Source organism: Nymphaea colorata, chromosome 5 (genome assembly GCF_008831285.2).
Source record: "Nymphaea colorata isolate Beijing-Zhang1983 chromosome 5, ASM883128v2, whole genome shotgun sequence".
Lineage (NCBI taxonomy): Eukaryota > Viridiplantae > Streptophyta > Magnoliopsida > Nymphaeales > Nymphaeaceae > Nymphaea > Nymphaea colorata.
Window position 1 is genome coordinate 2,002,760 of NC_045142.1, and position 23,718 is coordinate 2,026,477.

Consider the following 23,718-nt stretch of genomic DNA (forward strand, 5'->3'; position numbering starts at 1 on the left):
TTTTTATTACATTGCTTAGAGGCTGTCTGATTGTGCTTCAGTTGTTATACTTAAGACTCACAAGGTTTAACATTTATAGATCTAAGATCAAATTTTTTTGTCTTGTAAATTTAAAATCCTCTAGATGAGCCCAGAATTTTAATATTGTGAATATGTTGGTACATTAAAAAAAAAAATATGGCCTTAGATTTTGCCCTTGCGGCTTAGTTGATGAGAGCTCAATCAGCAATTTGATTTTTATAGGTGTTACTTCTCTGTACTACAAATGGTAATAGTGCAACGCTCTAGTTGAGAGATATACTACGAGTTTGCTTAGGTCGTGAAACAGCCCTGGACTTTTGGGCATAGAGGGAGAGGCTTCCGCCCCTTTGGGATATCTCCCCCTTCAAAATAAAGTAGTGGCTCTTTTCATTGACCAACAAATTGCTGACAATGAAAAGCAAAAAAAATAAAAATGAAAAGTCCAACCTCATGGAAGCAAACAACCTATTGAAGACTCGCTCTATGAATGTATATATGTAAGAGGCACATGTTGCTGGAGCAAATTGACATACAACAACTGCATAAGTTGATCTATACAGCAGAATGGCACATCTGGAATGTCGATCGGGTAATAGCACAGGTCTGCAAATTTTTGGTCGCAGATGGAATTCAATATGAATGAAGAGTTTCTTCATCTTCCAGAAACCTTCCGTCATAATCAGGATAAGTAAACCGTGCAGTTGCTGCTGCATTTCCTTTAGTGGTTCAATGTTGCTATGGCCCAGGCTTTTCGCATCTTAGCAGCTTTTTACCTGAGTATGGTCCTTCGGAAGTATGAAACACTGAAACCCTCCAGCCCATGGCAAATGCGATTTGATGAATCTTCTCTATGGTCTTTTTGAAGTCACGGATGTAGACGAAGCCACCGGGGCGTAGTATCCTATCAATTTCAAGCATCATCCTCGAAATGTCACACCTGAATATGAAACCTGTTAGGCAGCATTCATGAGATGTGTGTGCATATGTACGTGTGTGTGTGAGAGAGAGAGAGGTGCCCAGAGCCAATGACAAGGAACTAATGTACCTCTTGTCCTCCAGAGAGAAGACCATTGCAGCATGTATGAGATCGTATGTTCTAGGGTACGTCGGAAATGGCTGACACCTGCATCGAATTTACCCTTAAATTTTTTTGGATATTCACATATTCGGATTCGCATAAGAACAAAAAAAAGTTCTGAATCCAAATCTAAAACCCAATTTCACAATCAGAATTAGTTCCCAATTTGATTTTTACATTCATATACTAATTTCTTAATTGTATATCAAATTTTTTTATAACTGGTTTTTTCGAAACAGTTAGTAAGATATCTGATCCAAATCTGATACATTAATATCCCTACACAGTAAGCTTTGATAATATGTGATCATTTGATATTTGTACGTGTGTGTATGTCTGTGTTTAAATATGTACGTGATTGTGTTATATATGTGTGTATATGTGCATGTGTTCATGCATGCCTGTGTGTGAGAGATAAAGAGAGAGAGATATATATATACCAATCATGGATAACCCCCATTAGTCCACGATCATAAATCACAGGCAAGGTGTTGGTCACACTGACTGGAACAACATTCATCACCCAACAATCCAGTTGCTCGGCCAATGCTGCAGCGAACCTGGCATTACCACCACCAGAACAAGTCAGTAGAAATTTGGTACATAGCACTTGATACATGAGCCTAAATAATGACAATCAATGTTGCTTGGTCCAATCCTAAAGTGCTTGAGCAGCCAAGCGATTGATCATGAGCTAGAGTCAGCGTGGGTACTCATTTGCTTTACAAGGGCAAAAAACTTATCACAATTCCAGTCTCTATCAGGCCCTCGAAGATGGTACTAAGCTACGTATGGCCAGTCAGCAACAAATGCTTTAAAAGAAGCAAGAACCAAACTGGCGAAATCTCCAGAATTCTGCAATTTTAAGCATGAAATTGTTACAGGACTAGCAAAGTACCCTCCAAATCCTGCCCTCATGTCCAAAACGTTACGAACCGAGGAGCTTTCCCAACGAAAAGCACGAACATAGCCCATCACAATGTCTTTCCAGTAATTGGAATCTGCTCTGAAATGCTCCTTGTGTGCGATTTTTACATCAATGTCTACTGTGCGGAGCCGATCTGGTGCAGAATGCAATCTTGCAGGCCAGGTTGAGATGTTGCCTCCAAAACCATTCTCGGGTAATCGAGCAATACATTGTTTAAGGTTAACATTCCTGCACATTATGAGGACAAGCTAGCCTGTTATTAGCTGCATAATGAACAGAACGCACCCAAAATGTTTACGTATATTTGTCTGTCACATTTCACAGAAATATGCCATTTACCAAACACTGGGTGGATCTCAAAGAAAACACCTGAGTTTGCAACAAACTGCATGATCAACTCCATAAAAAGTGTTACATTTTCACTTTTAGAATGAAAATCAGATCTAGAAGTTACATCTAAACACAGTCAAGAATGTAGTTACTAAATTTTTAGAAGATATGGCAAGGATGCAAGCAGGAAGCAATGTGAGGAATCGTATACGAGCTGAAACACCATAACATAAGAACCTACATTCTGAAAAAAAATAAAATTTGGTAAGATTTACTGCTTAGTTAGGTTGCAGCTACATGCTTATCTAAAATGAACCCAAGAAAAGAAGTGGGATCAAATCACCTGCTGTTCCTGCAACATGCCCACCAGTAACTGCAAGAGAATAATTTCTGCCAACCAGGAAGCATGAGGTCCTACTGGCATTTCATATTAACTAAATACAACAGTGAGGGATCCAGATCACACTCCAAGGAATGAGCCATTTTGCAGAGAAGAGATCGGGAAATTTCTAGGTGAAGTGAAACAACCACCAAAACCACAAACATCCAATCATTTGGTATTAAATCTGCAAGACAAGTGAAAGGCCAACAAGGGACACAGTGGTCCTGGTGGCAATTCATCTTAACAATGTTACCCACTGGACGGCCGGACCTGATTCAATTTTAAGCGACAGAACTGCATATTTTACGCATAACACCTCATATTAGCTTGTTAAGCCCTTTATTCAATGGTGCTAACAGATAATTGTGCTTTAAATGACCTTCTTGGGGGCCATTTGGCGTTAGGAATAGCATGTAGGTGGTCCATGAATCTGTCCCAACTTTTGGGTAGATTCATAGAACACTTGTTCAAGCATTCTATAGATGTACCTCAATTTTAGGGCAGATTCACGAAACACTCACAAGGTATTCTTAACGCCAAACAACTCTTTAGGGGCCTTTATTCTCTTTGGTCCTCAAACACTCCGGCTCAAAAATTTAGTCTGCTTTTGCCATCTCAAAAAATGTTGAGATGAATGATCAAGTGGTTAGTGTTGCAGGCTAAACACGAATAATTGAGACATCTAGATGAGCTTATTACAAATCAATTAAGCTGAAAGCCATAGGATATTGGTAATACCAAACATTATCTATATCATCATCAGCTTCACAGAGTGGAGGTTGAGCACCATCCTCACGGTTGAGATAACAGCTATTGTTTGTGGGCTTTTTCCAGATGGCAATATGGCCTTCCTTCTTCACAAGATTCCAGCAAATTGAAGCAGTCAGCTTCTCCATCCCTGCACAACAAGAAGCACAAAGATGAACTTTTTTAGTAGATGCAAGTAAGACTTGAAAACAGACTAATCTGCTAGTGAACAAGCTCACTAACTGAGCTACCAACAATGGGAATTATCTCTACTGAGCTTGTGTAGGCTCATTAAGCAGTGTAGTTCCACAGTCGAGAATGTCAAATGCTAAAGAAGCAGAGAAAGAGCTGCATTCACCTGGGTAGAGTGTTGAACTTAAAGACTAGTTGAAGACGGAGAAAAGTTCCAATGTCTAGAGTTTCCCTCTATGGAATAATGTAGTAAGAGTCTTTCTAGACTCAGCTAGCTAATAAAAAAGAAAGGTTGAATTTATTAATGAGTGGGCAGCATGTCCCCTCCCTGCCACAACCACGTCAACACTTCATCCCAAGATAGAGCTGAGATGCAGAAAACAAGGAAGTGAGGACAATTCAACCGATTAAAATGGGTATGCACCTAATCATCAGGTCATCAGTTCAAAGGCCAGTGTGCAAATGCCGGTGATCAGACAGGAAGTGGCTTCACATAGAACTGGAGCCTGTTCTATTATTTTCATTTCTCACATGGTTGGAACAACATGTGAAGCAATTTACCTTTCCATGCTTCTTTGGAGCTCTCGTCACCTTCATAAACTGGCTCTGCTGCCCAAACAAAGTAGCCACCAGCTCTAAGCAGCCTATTAACTTCAAGCAGCGAAACTCCATCTTTCCGCAACAATCAAAAGAAGAAAACCATCAACACCAATAAATTTTGGAACATGCAGAAAAGTACAAAAACATTACTAAGTAATTACACGAGGGTGCATGAAAAAGTTTTTGAGAATGACTTATCTCCTCAATCAAATGCGGCTGAAATTCTACCCACTTCTTAAAACAAGATATTCAGGTGAAACTTATTGCACCTAAGAAACTAAACATATATCTAACATTATCTACTGGAAACTTATTTTAACGTGTTCTTGGTGTGCTTTGATGCTGGTGAAAGTTATCTGGGATAAGTCTTCACTGAATCCCAACATACCTCAGATAAATATCTCGCTTTAAAATCTAGTTCACGTTTTCCAAGCGAATTGTGATAAGATAGGCAAAATGAGAAAATTTCCCCGCGTCTTTGTTTCATCCATGCGGTAAATATATCCTTAAAACTTGAGACACAGTGTCTTCGGGACATTTTTTCCAATTCTTTCCAGCCTTTCAGGGATTCTGACATAGTCACATACCGTCGCGAGTCCAATTGATCTGACAACTCGAGCAGTGGACCAACTCGAACGCCTGGCTCGGGTACAGCAGCCTGCGCCTTGCGAGGGAACCGACCATGGCGGGCACGCCGCGCTCGAGGGCCAGCTGAACCTGGTTCCCGTGCACCAGGTCCTTCGGTGCTATGGACATGGTCGTCACGTTCCGGGACCAGAGGAACGCACCAAATGTAGCTATCCCGCTCCCCAAGTCCAGGGCCACCCTCGTCCGAGAACCGAACCCAATTCCTGGAACCATCTGCACCCAGACAAGGCCACTAAGAGAAGCCAGATTGATTTGGACCTCAGATCCGAATACAGTTCCCGTTAGATTACCGTTCAACACTCACCGTTGCAATCTGATTCAAGTACTTGTTGGCTCCATCGGGGAACTGCGATCCATGATCCGAAAAATTGAGTTTGTCCCCGGTTCTTGTTACGAAGCTCTTCTCTTCACCATCATCTGCTGCCAATAAAGACTGCGGCACGTTGTAGTACCATACCTGTGATCGGATCCAAACACCTTATCAAATTGTGATGCAAAAAGAAGATCAAGTGGAGAGATCTTTCAGAAAAAGAAATTATTTGATGGTACGGAGAAGTTGTCCAGGATTCTTAGAACATATGTTATAATAATATGTAGTTGTTTTTACCACACACCCTTGAAAAAAAGACAATGAAAAACAAGATCCAAATACCTTTGTTTTTTATTTTATTTTTCTTTCAATCATTTATTTACTTTACGTTCTCTATTCTTAAATAATAAAAGTCATTGTTTATATATATATATATATATATAAAATCTAAGGCACGTGCGCACATGAGAGAAATCAAGAGAGACGGTGAACCTGGTCTCTGCTGATTGGCCAACGAATCGGGCGGCGGTATTTCGCCGGCGGCGGGACCAAGCACTTGGGGGCGCTGTCCAGGGAGGAGCAGTGCCGCTCGAACCTCTCCCCCCACACCGTCGGGTTCATCTCTCCGTCTGCGCCCTCCTCCGCCTCCTCCAAGCAAGGCACGTAATCTCTCATGCTCGCAGGGCACTTCAGGAACCTCTCCGCCTTCCAACTCACCCTGTCCTCCCCGGCCCCCGGTCTCTCCTCATCCTGTTCTTCTTCCTCCTCCTCTTCCGCCGCAGCCGCCATCATCACGTCCACTACCGAGCCGGAGTCGAACTCGCTCACCCTGAAATTCTCCGTCATCTTCCCGTTCTCATCCAGGACCCCGAACGTCACCCAGTGAAGCGTCGAATCGCCGTCGCTGAGGGCGAGATCGGCGTCGCTGGAGGCACCATAGCCCAACCCGGAGTTTCGGGTGATGAACACTATCTGTTCGCGGACGTCCGTCCAGTGGCCGGCGAGGATGAAGACGATGATCACCAAGACGGCAACCGACGACAGCTTCACGAACGGCGTCAGAGTCGACGATGCTTTTTTCATCCTCTGTTGAGAAAGAGAACCACAGTGAGAGAGAGAGGCAGAAGGAGGAGAAGGAGAAAATCATCAACAACGAACGCACAAAAGCGCGATACGGTCCGCCAAATATATACACGAAATGTGCAAATCATATTTAGCCGTCGATTTGCAGAGATGGACGACCGACATCTCAAGCTTGTTGACCAAATTTTATTGCGGGGCCCGCTGTTTAGCTGTGATTCTTAGGCAGATAGACGGTGCAGATGTAAGATCATTTCAACGGCGTGATCTGTCGCCTCCTCGTGGGTGCGTCAGCCAGCCTTCACAACTCACGACACCGCGTGCCTCCGCCAAGGTCATTTTCGTCCATTAGAAAATGTTCCCTTGTCACTTTTCTTTTTGTTTTTGCCCCAACACGCAAACATGTTTTCACTTTTTACGTCCGGATGCCTTTTTGTTATTATGAATGACAGAACCATTCAACTTTCCTTTTTTTATACATTTATGATTGTTAATCTGACATTATAATAGTGTGACACTTCGTATTAAAACTATATTGGCTTGTTTCGTAAAAACTCTGACCACATTTTTAAAATTATTAAAAAAATAAACATTCAGAAGAAAAAAAATTATAATGCTTGCTTTTAAGAAAACTCTCACCTCTGTTTCAAATTTTATCAAGAAAAAACAACAGACAGAAAAAAAAAATCTGGCTCAGCCAGTGGAAGCAAGACCAAGTGATCAAGTACTTATCTTTAAGTATCTGAAGATTCTCTCTTTTCACTTCTTATTGAAATTCATCTAATCCTCAACTTAGTTGCAATTTGTGAAAGTTTATGACATTGAATGACATGTATGCATGGACGGAGAACCCGCCACGAATCGGGCAAAATGTCTTATTCCAAAGGTGGTTTATTTGCTGTGAAGAAATAGACCGTGGCTAACAAGGGCTGTGAAGTAAGTTGCAGGTTCCAACAACAGAACCACTTCAGCCTCAAGTCACGTTGTGCACAAGCACCATCAAAAAGGTGACTGCTTGGACCATCTCCTGTTTTATTTGAGAGATTTTCTGGTGGCGTTCATGCAAGCGGTCACATCTACCAGAAACAGCTGCTGGTGTGTTGTATATATATATATATATATATATATATATATATAATTTATGAACAATCTAAATGGAGAAATCCTCCACTCAACTGCACAGGGTGATCACGATTGACAGGAGCTCAAGATGGAGATGGGTGTTATATATATATATTTCAAATAATGTTGTCGAATGACTTAAAAAATATTTGGGCCATCTAAAATCTGCTAAACCATATAAGAAGTGTTTTTTGGTTTTCTAAAAGGTAACTTGAGCATTGCAGTGGCTGTTTGCTAGTGTACAGGGTTGGAGCCAATTTTTTTTTTTGTTGCATGGGCTAAATTATAATTTAGTCCAAATAAAAATTTTCAAATTTTGAATATATATTAATCTAAAATTTTTCACATTTATATATAAATTTTTAAAGTTTTTAAATTTTGAGGGGGGCCTGTGCCCCCCTTTCCCTCTGCCCCGATTGTGTATGTACGGGTGTGCAAAAAAATTCTATAATCTTTAATGCATGCATTGATAGGTTGTTTGTGATTTTCTTAACAAGTGGGAGCAGTGCATTGGCCCCATTTAATATAAAATATATTTAATAATAATAAATATATATTTTTAAAACAAAAAAAAATAATGTAAACGGGCCGAACCGGGCCGCCGCCGAGTCGGCCTATCGGGCCCGAGCCAGGTCGGCCCAGCGGCGGCCCGACCCGATGCCCAGGCCTATCTTAAAGGCTCTCTCCCATCTCCCATGTCCTGAATCCTGATGCCCCCGCCCTGCCCCCTCCCAAAATTTTTTTTATTGAATATGAGATTCTATTATAGGTTAGTTACAAGTAAAGGGTCATTTTTTTGTTGTACATATTACTTGATTTTGTTCTTAATAAAGGTTGGGGGCTACCCCACGCAACCGTTGTCTGGAATTGTTTATTTGTAATGTTTTTCCGAGCTCTCAATCTATGGAGGAGTCAGTCCCCTCTACTTCAGAGTCAAGAAGAGTTGAACATTGGACCAACTTGGCTCGAACTTTGGCTGAGCCATAGCAAGTTGCAGTTTATGGCTGCAGCTCATGTCTGGGCCAACTGCCTGCAACTTGGGTTTGAGCATGGGCCAGCTTCATTAAAAAAAAATGTTTTTAATCAAATTTATTATATAACTTTAATTAATTGTAACAATATATAGACATACGTATCAAAAAATAAGGCCAACTCGGGCCAGCATGACAACCCTATTTCAGTGCTAACCTAGCCTCAAATGCGTCTTTTCGCTCGTAGAAAAGCCTTATTGTCTCCATCTAATTCCTTTTTTTTTTTTTCACTTAATCAACATATTTTTCAATTTTTCTCTTGTCGGTCTTGGACATTAATTCTGGCTTCCGATTAACTCTATCTCCCTAGATCTAGATTCTAGCCCAAATAAGATGTCATTATTTTGAATTTTAAATCTAAAACCTAACTTGGATTCGGTAGTTTGTGACCCATGTTTTCTTTCCTCACTTGACTCAATTTGGAAAGCATAACTAGGGATGTCAATGGATCGGATTTGGATTGGATATATCTTTAATCATATCTGTTTTTTTGATATTCACATATTCAGACTCGAAAGAAAAATCATGTATGAATCCGAATCCAAAATCTGATTTTACAATTCAAATTCGATTTTTATATTTATATCTGAATCTGAATCCAAATCCAAATTTTGAACCGGATTTTTTTAATTTTCAAAATTTAATAGCATTAGATACATGATATTTGTCTAAAAATGAATATGTCTGATTCTGTATCTAAAATCAGATTGGATATTTATGTATATCTGAATCTGAATATGAATCCGATTGGATCCATTTATTAAATCTCAATCCAATCCGATTTCTTAATAGATATTATTTTTTTTTTCATATCTGATTTTCTTGGATCGGATCGATCGAATATCTGATTCAAATCATTTTATTTTTTCATATCCGATTTTTTTTTATCGAATCGGTCCAATATCTGATTCAAATCGGATATATTGACATTGGTACTTATATTGTTTTAATGAGATTTATGTATCCACTTGACCTATAATGGTCAACCTTTTAAAAGGAAAAAATAAACAAATACCAATCGGACCGTGAAAGATCTGTGAGGGTATAGCATAGTCATAGTCAGTAGCCGAGCTACTACTTGTTGCATTACAATGTCTCAACATCTCGTTGCTATAACTCTAAAATTATATGCAGCTAGCCCGACATCATAACGGGCCGAGCCCACGTTGCCTGACTTGGCCCGTTGAGGTCCGTTAAGGTCGAAATGTAACAAATGTTAAAACACTTTCAAACTTAACCCAATGGCAACGAATTAAGACTACCTGAAGAACGGGAGTGATACCCAGTAAGGTCTGCCGCTTTCATTCTACCGGACGCAGGGACATCGGAGGAGTTGCCCACCACCAGCCAGGCATAAGTCGTCGCCCGCCAGCCGCGTTCCTGAAGGGCCTGTGAACCAGCCGTTGTACTCCCCGATACCCCAATATCCCCACGACTTTCTGCAGGTCCATCTTCCTGAACCAGCCGCTGTCGCCTCTTTCATAGGGAGCTACTGGCCATCAGCTTGGAGCCGCCGGAGCAGTGGACGCCATTTTTACAGTACTCGCGATACATCGAGTATGTGCGTCTGTGTCTGTCTATTCATGTTTATACATTCTGCCTGGTTTTTACTTTCATTTCCCCCTCCAAAACGAGTGGCGGAAAAAACGAGCGAGGGAAAAAATTAATACAGGGGTTGTTGCTCCATTGAATCTCAATCTTGTTGATGCGGATGCAATTTTTTGTGATGATTTCATGCCCCTCGGTAGCTCCAAGAAGATGCCGATAAGATCTGCTCTCTCAAATTCATTAACACGAGTTCGCTCTTCACATGTGCGGATTAGGTTAACAAAACCTAGGGTCTGATTGTTGTGGTAGAATCGCCATCCTAATCCGACAGGTAGAAGTGGCATTTCGAGAGCTTTGCTTTTGATATTGCTCTGATTAACAAGGGCCTCTGTTCTACACGCTTGAAGGTACTCAGTTTATTCCTTCTTCCTGGAGCTGAACTGTTGGCTTCGAGAGCCACGGAGAATTCATTGCTCTGATTTCTCCCTGCAGCAGTTTTAAGTTGCATCTTTCCGACGGACACCTCTGAATTGATTTTGGTCCGGCCTCTGCTCTGACCCGACCCTTTTAGCCGTTTCAAAACGGGCCGGGGCGGGTAACGAGCCGGCTCGATCCATACCTGACACAAAATTATCGGGCCGGCCACCCTGCCCCTGTCGTTGGGCATCTCGCCGGGCCGGCCACCCTGCCCCTGTCGTTGGGCATCTCGCCGGGCCGGCTTGACAGCTCGGGCCTAAGGTCGACCATCCTGAACCGGTTTTGGGTTTAAAATTAATAGTAATTTTTTCGGGCCGACCCGGCCCGATGTAGACGCGTGCTCGAAGGAGGAGGAGATCAAACGGCGTCCCTTCCCTCTTCCCTCTAACAAGCAACGAGCGGAACCCCTCTGCAGGTACCGCCGCTCTCTCTCACTCTCGCTCTCTCTTAACCCGACGAATAGGTCGCCGTTCCCCTTTTCAGTTTTCCTTCCTATCGTCTCTCCATCTCCCTCTGTGGCCCTTATTTTGTGCCTTATGTTCTAAGATTGTCAATGGACCTCTATTTGCCTACAGCCAAGAAATTCTTCCGACCTTAAAAGGAGGGGCACCAGTCCGACCATTTCTCAAGGCCCTAGCCGCTTTGTTGGTTCCACTGAGATAGATAGGTTATCCTACGATTCCCTGGATATGTGAAAGTCTTTCCAAAGAAAGAAACGACATAGAAGTTTCTCAAGTCTGCCGTTGAGATTTCTGAACCCTTTGCTTGATCGAATACTTCATTGGATTTGGTTATCACGCTTAGAGTTGCACGTAGCTATTTTGCTTAGTTATGTGGATTCTGGATTTTCTCTTGTTGGTGTGATTGTGAAAGTTAACGCGTACGCTCTCCTTGATCACTTTCTTTACCTTGTCAATTTTATAGATTGGGAATATTTGCAGAGTTCTGGGGGCAGAATGTGTTGTTTTTAGGAATGAAATCGACGAGCTCAGACTTGCTACCAAACGGGGAGGAGAGTCTGATGGATGAAGAAAAGAATAAGAAGAAACGGAGGAAAAGCTTCGGTACGGACACCTCTGATATGTTCGGAAATGATAAATATGGGGCAGGCAATCAAGATGAGAGAGTTTTAAGAGAGGAGGACCAAATGGTGAATGTTGGTTCAGAGGAGGCGGAGGAGAAGAAGAATAAGAAGAAGAAGGAGAAGAAGAAGGAGAAGGTCAAGGAGGAGAATAGTGATGAGGTTGCTTCTCAGAGTGGGATCTCTACTGAAGGACTTGGTCATTTGCAAGGTAGCGACGAAGGGTTCCCGGAAAGGAGGAATCATGATGAGGGAAAAAGAAGGGAGAAGAAGCGGAAGAAGTTGGTGGAAGAGAAGCTTTTGGAGGAGAAGGCAGATGCGAAGAAAAAGAAGGTGAAAGTAGCTGATGAAGACATTGCAGGAGATCATGGCGTGTCTCTTCATAGTCACGATCAATCAGGAAATGATGAGGACAGTAATGGAAATTGCCACCAAAAGGAAGATAATGCCAAGAACCAGGACAGGGAAAAGCAGGCAGCTACTGAGGGGGAAGAAGAAGATCCTTGGAAAGGAAATAAAGAGAAACCGAAGAAGCAGAGACGGAATAAATTTCATGACCAGGGCGTGGACGAACATGAGATGTGCAGCCAGGGGACTTGTGCATTGAAAAATGACCAAAAAAGTTGCGGACAAACCGGAGTTAGTGAAAATGCTGACGCAGAGATAGTATCTGATGGTACAGGCGCCACATCAAGGAAGACCAAGAACAAGAAGGGAAAAAGGAGTAAGGAGGCGTGGGCCGATGAACATCATTTTGGGGAGAAGAAGAAGGAAAAGGCAAAGAACAAGAAGAATTCGAGGGAGCTTAAGGGTATTAAAGATTCTTCAAAATCAGGTAAAAGGTCGAAGCATGTGTCTTTTGCCGACAGTGTAGAGGTTTTCACATTTGTCGGGGATCATCCTCCTGATGAGAAATCTGACGAGCTTCAGGGAGGTCTAATACAGGGAAAGAGGTTCACTAAGAAAGAAGATGAAATGGTTATGGAAGCCATAGACATGTACATAAAGGTATGTACTCCTGGTGGTCCCATGCTTTCCCTACTTATCCTATTTTATTCTATATAGAGATGGTTGTTTCTTTTCGGTAGTTTAGACATAAATTGTTCCTAAGTGCTTGTACCTGTCAGTCATTCACTGTTTTTTCACTTGTTTAGAAGGAGAGAACGACTAAAAAAGACCAAAATTAAGCTCTTCTGCATCAACCTAGAACTTGACTAGCTATTCTTAAGGCATGCTAAGATATTGCTTATTAGCTGACAGTTTTTTTTGACATTTAAAGTTACTTACATAGTTGGAGATGCTGAAAAAGGTATAGTTGTCTGTATACGGTAATTTTATTGGCCTATTTTCTTGGTGACACAATTTGTTGCTATGGGGTCTTTGACATTTTTTTTTTGTTTGTAAAATCTAAGAAAACTGGTGCTTGTGGGAAAAGAGGTATGATGTAGTAAAAAAGATAGGAGTAAGCAGAACTGCTGCAAAGAAAAGGCATGAGTTTGTGTGCAGTCTGAAAAAAAAAAAGTTAAGAAAAAATAAAAGAGTTGCTTGTATGTTCTTGTTTGCATATGCTTTGAGAACCTGTTTTATCTCATGTGGCATTTCTTCCTTTTCTTTTTCTCTCCTCTTCCTATTTCTTGGTTAACTGGGAAATGATCTACCACATTCTTGTGTTTCTGAAACTTCATGTTCTGTTGGCAACTAAATTTGTCTAAGCTTGATGATTTAGCTATATGATTTATTAATGATCATTATGCTATGAACTTATGTATGATTACAGGCACATGGTTTGGGAGAAAGTGGCTGGGAAAAGGTTATGAACTGCAAAAAACATCCTGAGGTTAGGCATTGTTGGAAAGAAATTGGTAAGCTTTATCAGTTTATTGTTTGCTTTATGATGCATTGATAAAATAACAGATGTTGAGGCATCATGTTGTTTAATTTACTTATGTCAGTACAGTATCTTTTGATATGTTCAGTTATTCCAGAAAAAGATGATAGGGATCTTGAAGGTTTAGGTCTTATGTTGTGCAGAAATTCCTACTGTTAACATGTCATGCTGGTATTTTGGTTTCATGGTTTATAATAGCAGTTGAAGGTATGGTAGTATGTGAAATGCTATACCAGTATCTTCTCATGATATTTTTGTTTTATGTTCCTGTTATCCAGTATGTCTATTGGGCTTTGTGTATTTTCTTTTCTTATGCAAGTCTCTGATCATCTGTGAGACTAACATTATCACTGTAGATGGCTGGGTGACAAGCAGTTATGTTGATAGATTTGTCATTGGCTTTGTATACTCCTAAATGGTACCCTTGTTTGGGAAGAAAGACAAATAAGGGCATATGAACAGTCACCATGTGGCATATGCTGTGATCGAAGCTACATCGTTTTGCATTAATGCATCATGAGACAGTATTTGTGGGTGTGAATTTTGACTTGTGAGAATATGTAATCAAAATGTTAATGTTAGTGTTGCTTCATATATTCCCAAGGGTTCTCAGACAGTGAGGCAGGTACAAACGATTTGGGCTGTGTGGAATGTTCATGTGATAAACTTTTTCTGTTTTTGGGTACATTTTCATGTGAAAACATGTGCTTACAGTTTGAAGCAACATAGTATGTTCTGAGATTTGACTTTTCATTGCATCAGATACAGTGTTTACTGATGGATAAACAATAAAACATACAAAACGATTTTGTGCACAGAAGTATATGGGAAAGAGGGCATCAAAAGAAATAATTCAGAGATGAAAAGATTGTGATACATGATTGGCTTCATCTCTCATTTTCTCATGCAACAGAACAACTTAAGATGATGTAGTGAATTATTAGAAAATATGTACCTGTTTAGGCATTGCTTGATTAATAGATGGACAACAATGAAAATATTCCTATGATAGTCCTGCAGAAATTTGCTTTTCCTGGTCACATTAAGTGTTCACCAATTTTTTGTTTACAGGACTTTTTAATACACCCTGAATTCAAATTTCGAAAGCTTTCCTGCTGTTTTGGCCCTTCATGTTAGGCAGAATGTATGGTGTCATTAGTAGGGCTTTTACCATTGCTGATGTCAAGGTCTCATACAATCCACTTCAAGAATTCTCATGGTTTTGTCATTCTTTGTGCTAGGTGCTACCATGCCTTGGAGACCATATAGAAGCATTTATATTCGTGCACATGTACTTTATGAGTCTCGTAGGTCAGAACTGCGCAAATGGACTGATGAAGAACGGGAAACTGTGCTAAGGTGATTTATTACATAGTGATACTCATAGTCCTTAGTTACTGAGTATTCATGGTATTCTTCTGTGTTTAACTGTTTCCTTTCAATCAGTTCATTACTGTACTTGTTTGACTTAGTTTACTATTGTAATATAACATGTTAAATATGCTAAGTGATAGATGATCTGCAGATATGTTAAATTTCATGGAAAAAAGTGGAGACAAATATCAGATATGCTCGGGAAACATAGGTTTCATGTTAAGGATCTTTGGCGTCGAACTAAGTCTGCTAACTATAGAAAAGGTATGTTGTCATGATACTATTGCTACAGTTGTAACTCCTGGAAGTGGTTAGTGCATCTTCATTAGGCAGCTTTGTTATTGCACTAAACATTGAATGTTTACTTCCAGATAATTTTCATGCATACGTCTGATAAATTTGATGTTTTATAGTTGGACTTGATACATTAGATTTTGTTATTTATATTTAAAAGAAATGTTTGCACTTGGCTTTTCAATATTTACATGTATGTGATTCTAAAAGAAAAAAATAAACAGTACCTAGTGACTTGTGCTCTAAAATTTTAGATGTTTTTTTAAGCTCTAATTGTTCATGTTTTAAGTACATATGCAAACTTTGGAACATATTAGTGCCATTTGCTACTGATAAGCCATAGTGATAAAATGTATAAGATTCAGTTACTGAAAATCTAGACACAGTAGAATGTATAAGGCCTTCCAGTCCATGAAAATGCTCCATCACAAATGAAGGGGGTGGGGAGGGGTTACATTAGATTGAGATTATATTTAGTTGTAGATTCTCCATCTTCGTTGTTTGCATCTTCACACACATACACAACATGCTGTTTGTCTGCTTGTGCACAATGTACTTGCATCGCATGAATACAAGCCACAGCCCCACTTACGCTGCTTAACCTAATATTCAGCTCAGTTTCCTCTAGTATTTTGGTGCCTTAAATCATGTATCAATGACTGCTGAAAATTGTGTTTCACTCCATCTTTGGCATATGTACTTCTATGTTTTGATTTTTGCTTGTCATATTCCAGGACGTTGGTCTCAGGAGGAGTACCAGCAGCTTTTTGACATGGTCAACTTTGACTTACAAACGAGAGCTTCTGAAGAGAAGGACACAAAACATGGGATGGTTGGTTAACTTTTCAGCTAGAAATATGACACTATTGATTTTAAAATAAGCATAGCATTTGTTACCTACCCTTGGAATAAATTTTCTAAAACTTGGGTTTTTTTTTAAGTTGCGGGATAACATAGCCTGGGAAGCAATTAGCGACAAGTTGGCTACAAGGAGTCAAGTATACTGCTGTATAAAATGGTACAGCCTTCTTTATTGTGTTTTTCCTTGTTCGCTGCAGTATATCCTACAAGCATGAGCCATCACCATTTGGGGTCACTTGTCCTGCGGTGTCATTTCACTGCATACTTCGGGTCTGAACTGTTCATCTTGCTGTCACATTCTTATATCTGGTGATACCTGTTTGCTTTTTCATATTTTTGTCCCCTGAATTTGCAATCTAGCAGAAACCCAAACCTTCCATTTCACATCATATTTCATCTGTTTTGCTACTGAATGATCGCATTAGAGTGTGATGTTTACATGAAATGAGCTGGCCATGTTTCATACTTCCTCCAGTTGACATCATTTAAATTGAAGACTTAGCTTTACTTTCCTTGCTATGCTAACAACATAGTAGTGCACTTTAGCTGAAATCATACACCTTCAAGAAGACAAGTCTAGTATGTCATAGGAGATGCTCTCTCTCTCCTGGATGGGAATCATTCTGGGTGGCATTTAAGCTTTAGACCTTCTAGAAGATTGTATTAGTTGCAGATTCATAAATTGCAAAGTGACAGCTTGTTTGGTTCACTCTCCCTCATTGCCTACTAATTTTCTTGAAACTTGTTTAAGGAATTAATGCTTCCATTCAAATTGTCTTTTTGTTTTTCAATGTAAATTATTGATTGTGTGGTTTAGCCTATGCTTTTGCTCTTCTTTTTTGAACTATTTAGTCAAAACAAAAAAAAGCAATTTGTGGTAAACCTATCTGACAGGTACAGATTTGGCACTTTTAGAAAAGCTTTGGTGCGGGTGTGCCAAGATGCTCACACAGTGTGGAGAAAGGTACCCATAGGTTGTAAGATAGAGTTGTCTTGGATTACCTTGAATCTAAGATCCAGCGTGATATAAGATCTTTGAAGATTTCAGATGCTTGTTTTCTAATGAGGGTCAGAAATCCTTTGTTTGAATTATGCGTGAATTACATCATAAATTGGTAACGTTTGCATCTTAAATGTTGTCAATAAAGTCGGAACCCCTTTGAGATCCATGGATTTGAGGCATTTTGAGGATCTTAAATCCATACTTTTGAAATCTATACATGTTTGGTTCCCTTGGATCCTTATTGGAGATGGAGGCTTCTCAAATATTTAATACCATGTTTGAGAAGCCCCTGCTAGACTGATCCTCTCTCTCTCTCTCTCTCTCACACACACACACACACACACACACATATGTTCTCCTCCGCATGGGTCACCTGCAACAGAAATATCTTTGTCCCTCATTTTGCAATGAAACTATGATGCATTAACAACATTCACAACATTGGTTGTACGAACACTGCATGAAGACGAACTCAATGGAGCCAGATAACTTGAAATATGAGAACCTAACAAAAGCAGAAGAACCTAGTGAAATCATTAGGTCTTCATTTCTTATATATTTTTCCTCTTTGTTTAGTCTTAGGACTTTGTTGTTTCAGATTTCCATTTTGCAACCATGTCCCCTTTTACTCTTATATTTATGCCGTGGGAAGTTGAAGTTGATTTAGTCAGTAGACAATGATTACTTTTCATATTTGTAACTTGTGTTTACGTAAGTCGTTTTTTTTATGGGAAAACTTTTTTCTATTCTTAGATTGGATTTTTGAATTTTTTATTATTTTTCAAAGCTTTTCATGACTTTTATATTTAAAAAATGTGAATTTTTTTACTTTGTGTTACATATTTAACAATTGCTCTGATCGATGCACATTGTTTACTCTTTACATATTTTACAACATTTTCTTTTTCCCATGTCCTAAAATCTTGAATCTGTTCCATAAAAATTATTTAGCATCATATTGAATTGGTATCTTTAACTGTCCTATATCTTATATCAGTAATTCCTATGTTTTCAGGTACAACCAATTGGCATCACCTTTAGTGAAAACTGGGCTTTGGGCTAATATTGATGATCACCTTTTATTGGGAAGGTACAAGTACCACGATGAGACACTATTGCCTTAAGAGTCACTCTGCATGATCTTAGGTTCTTACAAGACTTTGGGGCTTTCTGCATATCATCAGTGAAATGAAGGTCTGCGTTTTGATGCTGTCATTCTTAGTAAGGAGCAGAAGCTAAATGTGCAGATCTGGTGAATAGAAGTATCAGTCTCTTGACTTGCAGATAGGACGATAGAAAAATCATGAGCTGGAGTTGACTCAGTTGAGTTCCTATGTGAAGTCAGTTAGCATGTCTGCTTTATTTGGCATTAGGACATGGCCTTTGTAGTGTTTGATGCATTAGAAAATTGGTTATATAACCTGTGAACAAAGTAAGCCCTTACAGCGTTATCTCATGGTTGTCCAACATGCAAGCTGTTTACCATCTTCACCAAGTTCCAGCTATCTCATCTGGTAAATAGTAAATACATATTGGGAAAGGAGGTATGTCACATGAGTGCTTCTAAATAGTTGCCGCACCAGTGTCGACGCTAGTGCTGGTGCTTTTCTGACGCAGCATGGTCAGTGCAATCAGCTGAATCATGCTAAAACCATTTTAAATGCCCCACATGACTAAACTAGCTCTAATCTAAATGTTTATATACAAATATAGCTAAATAAGACTATTAAACAGTTAAATAACTATATAACAAATGATGCACACCCACACATATACATCCTCACCGCACCCGCGCCTAAATATTTTTGAAAATTTGCCGCATCTGCACCTTTATCTGCACCCGTGTGACATAGGAAAGAAGTAGCTGTGGGCCTGTTCTTGCAAGTTTGCAAAGTTCTTTAATTTGAATATATGCTGTTCTTTTTTCAGACTTTTGGAGATGGACGCATGTAATGTGGATGATGTTGATTGGGACAATCTTCTTGACAATCGGTATGTGGTGTTTAATTTCATATGTGGAGTTGGACTCATGTAATCCGCCTTACTCTTACCGATAGTTAAAATATTTATCTTTGCCAAATGAAACCATTTGTTTGTAGATTGACATACACTATAAACAATTTTTTTAATCTGTTACGTATATTTAAATGCTTCCTACTATAGCAACCTGACCAAAACTGCCTCGAAGTATGTGGTTGTTGAGTTGCATTGTTCTTCTCCACCTTAGGATCGGGGAACCCTAGGGAGGAAAATGGACTTAAGAATGAAGTCCAATTTTTGGACTGGTATATATATATATATATATATATATATATATATATATATATATATATATATAGTTGTCACTTATTCAGGTTTGAGTTGGATATGCAGCTGGTTCAAGCCACTACGGTCGTGCTTGGAAAACTTCGAAGCTGGTCCTAATTTGGTCAGATTCAGTTTACTCCAATTGGTTCTTAGTTAAGTTTTTGGTTTCAGTAAAGGTCCAGTTGAGCTCCTGCTAAGTGCTAACCATCTAAGAAGCACTTTAGTTCAGTAAAAGGCAGCTCAAGCATTGCGATCGCTGTCCGCTAGCTTCTTTATTGTCTGTCTGGCGTCTATGGGTGAACAACAAAATCCTATGAATAGTTTTGTCACTCGTCATTATTTTGTGGAATGTTGTAAAACACTTACTGTAGTGATTGGAGTTTGATACATACCATTACATAAAAAAAAGCAAATTTTAATGTTTCAATGTATTTACAAAAGTTCAAAAACGAAAAAAATATACCAGACAAGGAAAAATCAGAAAATAGGAAAAATGTTCTTTATGAAAAAGCATGAACATAAACTTAGAAAAATACCAATTTATGCTGCCTACAACATGCATGTTTTCATTAGAAATAACTAAATTCCAACTTGACCACTTAAATTACTCTTACTGCTTCAATGAGTATAAGATAAACAAATTTCTTGTGTAGGGCTTGCTTGGAGTTTTGAAACAACTTAATGGTTATAAAACTTGGTTTCTTCTTGTTTTTTTACTTTGGAGGGATAGACCCTTATGTGAAATGACATGAAATTTAGCTATATTTTGTTGCGTGGAATCAATTCTAAATCTCATTTTTCACCTTAATTGTTGGCAATGTCGTTAGTGGAAAACATCATGTCCAATCAAAAGGAATCTATGTTAGTTTAAGATAAAAGGGGATTTCTTTTTTGTCAGTTTTTTGTGTTTAAGGCACAGCATAAGATTGACCCCATGCCGTAACATAAGATACAAAAGCTCCTGAAACTATCCTAGGAGTGCAAGCAATGTATCAACTTTCTTAAAGCTTGGATTAGGTTGTTTTGTACAACAACAGTGATTTTGCCTTGGTAGGCTGTCAACAAGTGGGAGCAGTACATTGACCCCATTTCATATCTGGGGTTGTCTATAGGAAACTTGTGAAATGCTAGTTCCTGTCTGTTGTTCATTCCGACTTTTGTTCCCATTTCTTTTCTTCTGTGTTATTCTATTCTTTTGGTGCTTCCCACATAATGAATGAGCGTAATTGTCCTTTTCAGATCAGGGGAACTTTGCCGCAAGCGCTGGGAGCAGATGACTAGACATATTGGAGACAACAGGACCAAGTCGTTTGAGGAACAGGTCCATCTTCTGGTCTCAAGATATTGCCCCAACTTGTTGGAATGAAGCTACGTGGGAGCTGCATTGTCGAAGGGTTCTCTTAGATCACCACTAATGTGGCTGTCGAATTCTGAACGCAGTACCTTTTGAGCAGCTTTGGATGTTGAATGTAGCCACTAGCCAGGATGAATTCTTTTACCTGTACATGAAGATAAACAGTTGCCTGCGGCAAGGTTCTTGTGCTGCTGCTTTTCAAAATTTGGCCACTATTTTTGAAATGGAAGAGATTGGGATAATTTCTGGGGAGTTTACACATTTGGAGATTTTCACTAAGATATTGACATAATTTCTGGGTAGATTGAACCTTACACATTTGGAGATTTTCACTACCTCTTGGTTTCTGGTACCGTATGTCTTTTCCAATTTTTTGTTGCTTCAACTGGGGGAGGTTGCCAGTTCTATAGCGTGGGTATTTCCTGCTTTTACTGTTCATATAAATTCCATTATCTCTCCCAAACGTAAGGCACTCCCTCCTTATAATACGAAATCAAATACAAATAGAAAGGTGAAAAGTTACCATCAAATTAACGATCCAACTTCTCTCTTTTGCTATGTAGAACTCAAACCAGGTTGCTATGAGATGTTTTGTGATTTTTTGACCCTAAGGGGGCCTTTGCTTGGCAGAAGCATATTTCCTGTGCCCGTTTTTTGTGCATCGGTTGAAATGTGTACGGGTGAGTGAAATTTTATTCTTCACCCGACGAACAAACATTGTGAAATTCACCTGAAATATCTTGCGATTAGGTGAAATTTTACGCGAAAAAAAGTCAAGGGCCAACTTTTTTTGAGGGAAAAGTTGCCGTTAGGACTCTAACTTTTCCCCTTGTTTTCCCATCGATGCCCTTACTCCTCCTCTCTAGCAACAGGGTTCCTCGTTTCTCCGTCGACACCCTTACCCCTCTCCTCTCCTCTTCTCCCTTGCTGCATCACACTCACTCTTTCCTCGCTTTTTTGTTGTTCACGCGGCAAATCAGGAAGCAAAGCACCTCTGCCTTAGAGCAGCTTCCCTGCGCAACACCGGCAACCAGGTCCTCCTCCCCTCATCGACAACCAGGTCCTCCTTCCCTCTCTCTCTTTCTTCTGCTGTTGTTCCATTCTCATTCTCCTTGATCCTTGCTTTCCTTTTTTGTTTGTTTCTGTCATAGTGTTTATGCAATCAGGTCTGTTTTTTCGTTTTTGGTTTTTGTCTTGGGCATGGCAGGCAGAAGAGTATCTAGTTTTGGGCACAACAGATTTTTTTTTTTCACTTTATTCGAGCGCGTTGGGTATAAAGGCCTATAGTGATGTGGAATGGTTAATGTGGAGAATTGACCAGCTATCCTACAGAAGTTAGAGCACACTCCACGCTGTTAGATCTATGGCGTGCTTAGATTTTTTTAGTTGCTTTGTTGCTTGCATCTTCAATGGAGTTGGATTGTGATGATTAGGTGTACGAACAGTCCATCTCAACTGTTTGCCATTTGGATTGGCCAAAAGATAGGCTGTTGATACAAATATTAGATGATTCAGATGAGGAAGGCATACAAAAGCTGATTAAGAATGAATTTTCAAAGTGGAATCAGAACATCAGCTTGTGCTTTCACTTTGAGGTGGAGCAGCAAGTAAATGGTGTTTTCCTGAACTTCTTTGCAAGGTGCCTACTGTTTTCCTGAACTTAAATGGTGGTTGGCTTGAGCGCAAGACTGTCGAGGATATGGACATAGCTGTCGAGGATTATGTCAATCTTAAACATTATGCCTGCTCCAAGGTCATTTCCTTTTGTGGTGCCTTACCTTTTGTTTGAGAACACCATGTCCGTCACAAAATTTAATGCGATGATTTCTGGACTGTTCCAATTGGGGAGTGCTTATGAGTGGGTTGTCACAAAGAAGACTGGGAGATCATCAGAAACAGATCTAGTAGCAGTTGCAGAGAGGGAATCTGCAAAAATGAAACAGCATAAGCTCCACAAACAAGCTTCTGAATCTGCATTGGAGACACTAAGTAAAATGAGAGAACAGGAAGAAGCTCCTTCTCCCAAGAAGAAGGTCAATCGCATATATCGCAAGGAGCTAGCTCTTGCTCTCCTCCTCCTCACAGCAGCAGTAAGAAGCCTACTGTCTGCTCAAGGCATCCATTTCTACTTCCTTCTGTTTCAAGGAGTGTCTTTTCTACTTGTTGGCTTGGACATGATTGGAGAACAGATAAGCTGATGCTTTCACAAGTGTCTTTTCTTTCCTCTCTCTTTCAGTAGTATATAATACATAGCACACAAAAATTCATGTTTGTGATGCCTACCATTGTACAACAATGATATGTACATTTAATTCGTTTGTATGATGGAATGAAAAAGGCTTTCCCTTCTCGGTGAATAAATTTTGGAATTTTGGCCGGGGTATCAGTTCACATTATCTTCACTTTTTCACTGTTATTTTTCCTTCGTAGTGCAGGAATATTTTGGAATCATGGACATTCATATTCGACAGCATTTCATATTTTTCTTTTTAGTGCACTGTTTTCTCATAACAATCCTGAAAAAAGTCTCTCAAATTTTTTTATCATGTGCATCAAACAGTATTAATTTTACCTTGCAAAAAACTATTATGTGCATCAAACAAGATTAATTTTACCCTGCAAAAAACTATCTGTGCATCAAACATAGTTAATTTTACCACGTTAACTTTTGCCATGTCATCAAACAGAGTCTCAGATTAGTACAGGGAGAAATTTCATCCTGTAAATTTTTTTAGAAAAATTTACCATGATAAATTTACCACGTTAAATTCTTCTTGTGCATCAAGCGGGCCGTAAAGGTGGCAGCATGTTACATCTGACAACATAAAAACAAGTTACTGATTTTTTTTTCCATGTAACCAAATGGCCATCACACTGAATCTTTGAATATGATGTGATACTAATATAGGTTAATTATAACTTCATATAATAAATTAACACTCTCTTTCTTCATATTAAACATTTGTTCAACTGTTGATTTGTCACGTCTTTCTTAGCCATCGATCAATGGAAGAATCAGTTTTCTCCACTTCAGCCTCTAAGTTCGTCTCTTTGTCCCTGTG

The 23,718-nt window shown here is 39.5% G+C and overlaps 2 protein-coding genes across 7 annotated transcripts; one reads left to right on the top strand and one right to left on the bottom strand.

Moving 5' to 3' along the window:
• Positions 1-384: 384 nt before the first annotated feature.
• Positions 385-6,392, bottom strand: LOC116254208 (probable methyltransferase PMT10). Its single transcript, XM_031629415.2, has 9 exons — positions 5,729-6,392; positions 5,231-5,383; positions 4,866-5,139; positions 4,240-4,350; positions 3,478-3,637; positions 1,998-2,255; positions 1,540-1,659; positions 1,067-1,144; positions 385-958 (listed from the first exon to the last, which is right to left on the bottom strand). The coding sequence occupies exons 1-9, from the start codon at positions 6,317-6,319 to the stop codon at positions 757-759; spliced, it is 1,947 nt and encodes a 648-aa protein (XP_031485275.1). The 5' UTR covers positions 6,320-6,392; the 3' UTR covers positions 385-756.
• Positions 6,393-9,739: 3,347 nt separating this feature from the next.
• LOC116254209 (RNA polymerase I termination factor) lies at positions 9,740-20,991 on the top strand. 6 transcript variants are annotated; one of them, XR_004172647.2, is made up of 11 exons: positions 9,740-10,026; positions 11,419-12,583; positions 13,353-13,437; positions 14,705-14,822; positions 14,989-15,101; positions 15,866-15,963; positions 16,073-16,149; positions 18,011-18,085; positions 18,180-18,317; positions 18,925-18,987; positions 20,542-20,684. XR_004172647.2 is itself a non-coding variant. In XM_031629416.2 (10 exons), exons 2-10 carry the CDS (start codon positions 11,468-11,470, stop codon positions 20,666-20,668), a joined length of 1,872 nt encoding a protein of 623 aa, XP_031485276.1. In that variant the 5' UTR covers positions 9,742-10,026; positions 11,419-11,467; the 3' UTR covers positions 20,669-20,991. The 6 variants fall into 6 exon arrangements, 5 of the variants coding, with proteins under 5 accessions (XP_031485276.1, XP_031485279.1, XP_031485278.1 ...); XM_031629416.2 differs by lacking the exon at positions 18,180-18,317 and having other exon boundaries at positions 9,742-10,026; positions 20,542-20,991; XM_031629419.2 differs by lacking the exon at positions 18,180-18,317 and having other exon boundaries at positions 9,742-10,026; positions 11,436-12,583; positions 20,542-20,991.
• Positions 20,992-23,718: the final 2,727 nt, after the last annotated feature.

Coding starts and splice junctions, on each gene's coding strand:
- LOC116254208 (XM_031629415.2), bottom strand. CDS start 6,319: ATGAAAAAAGCATCGTCGACTCTGACGCCGTTCGTGAAGCTGTCGTCG. Junction 5,140..5,230: donor ACTTGAATCAGATTGCAACG/GTGAGTGTTGAA, acceptor GTCTGGGTGCAG/ATGGTTCCAGGAATTGGGTT. Junction 3,638..4,239: donor CTCCAAAGAAGCATGGAAAG/GTAAATTGCTTC, acceptor CTTGTTGTGCAG/GGATGGAGAAGCTGACTGCT.
- LOC116254209 (XM_031629416.2), top strand. CDS start 11,468: ATGAAATCGACGAGCTCAGACTTGCTACCAAACGGGGAGGAGAGTCTG. Junction 13,438..14,704: donor GCATTGTTGGAAAGAAATTG/GTAAGCTTTATC, acceptor TCTTTGTGCTAG/GTGCTACCATGCCTTGGAGA. Junction 18,086..18,924: donor GATCACCTTTTATTGGGAAG/GTACAAGTACCA, acceptor TTCTTTTTTCAG/ACTTTTGGAGATGGACGCAT.